Source organism: Parus major, chromosome 2 (assembly GCF_001522545.3).
Source record: "Parus major isolate Abel chromosome 2, Parus_major1.1, whole genome shotgun sequence".
Taxonomy (NCBI): domain Eukaryota; kingdom Metazoa; phylum Chordata; class Aves; order Passeriformes; family Paridae; genus Parus; species Parus major.
In genome coordinates this window covers 28,552,041-28,553,110 of record NC_031769.1, presented here as the reverse complement: position 1 = coordinate 28,553,110, position 1,070 = coordinate 28,552,041, and the positions used below count along the sequence as shown (strand labels likewise).

Below are 1,070 nucleotides of genomic sequence, written 5' to 3'. Positions count from 1 at the left end.
GGAGCGGCTCGGCGCGGGGATGGCGCTGGCGTTTTGGAGGGAGTTCGCATGTGGTCAGTGCTGTGCTGCTGAGCCAGCCCCCAGCTCACATTACACACTACTGTATTTATAACCTCTCGAAGCTGTTTCCCCCTTCAAGCAGTTCTCTGGGACCACCTTCTATTGGCTTCAACCTCTCCCACTTCTTGACATCTGAGCAGCTCTGAGAACGGCTCATCTAGGTCCGAGTGTTTATGCAGCGGAGACTGGCCACTAGGGCTAAAGACCTGGATTATCTGAGCTCAGCTGCCTGCTGCAGAGTCTGTCGGTGCCGTTTTGGAAAAAAAAATCCCAGCCCCGATCTGTTTACAGTGAAAGTTGACAAAGGGTGGTGAAGTTGGATCTTTCCTAAACTCTCCTGCCTGGAACCTGAGACTTGCATGCCATGGATCACACACTCTTTGGCTGCCTGCGCAGCCCCCATGCCACTGCGCAGAGCTTGCACCCTTTCTCCCAGTCTTCTCTTGCCCTGCATGGAAGATCTGACCACATGTCCTACCCTGATCTGTCTTCTTCTTCTTCCTCTTGCATAATAGCGGGATACCCCAATGAGGAGGGCATGTTTGCCAGCCAACATCATAGGGGGCACCATCACCATCACCATCACCACCACCACCACCACCAGCAACAGCAGCACCAGGCTTTGCAGACGAACTGGCACATTCCTCAGATGTCGTCTCCACCCGCCGCGGCCAGGCACAGCCTCTGTCTTCAGCCTGACTCAGGAGGACCCCCGGAGCTGGGCAGCAGCCCCCCTGTCCTGTGTTCGAACTCTTCCAGCCTGGGCACCAACACCCCCACGGGGGCAGCGTGTGCGCCAGGGGACTATGGCAGGCAGGCTCTGTCCCCGGTGGAAACAGAGAAGAGGTCCGGCAAAAGGAAAAGCGACAGCTCAGGTAAAGGCTCTCGCGTTCCGCAGCGGGGCGGGATCCCCGGGCGGCGGGTGGCGGGGGAAGCGGCGCGGTCGGGCCCCGCGGTCCTGCCGCCGCTCGGCCGGGCTCGCTTAGCTCGGCACGTTTGGCCCGGCCCGG

General features: G+C 59.7%; 1 protein-coding gene across 1 annotated transcript in view; it reads left to right on the top strand.

The window, feature by feature from the left end:
• The first annotated feature begins 56 nt into the window (after positions 1 to 56).
• MEOX2 (mesenchyme homeobox 2) overlaps positions 57 to 1,070 on the top strand; it is a 54,195-nt gene continuing 53,181 nt past the window's right edge. Inside the window, exon 1 of the mRNA XM_015620229.3 lies at positions 57 to 935. Within this exon, the coding sequence (XP_015475715.1) occupies positions 425 to 935 (511 nt within the window). The 5' untranslated portion in view covers positions 57 to 424. The remainder of the gene's footprint in view (positions 936 to 1,070) is intronic.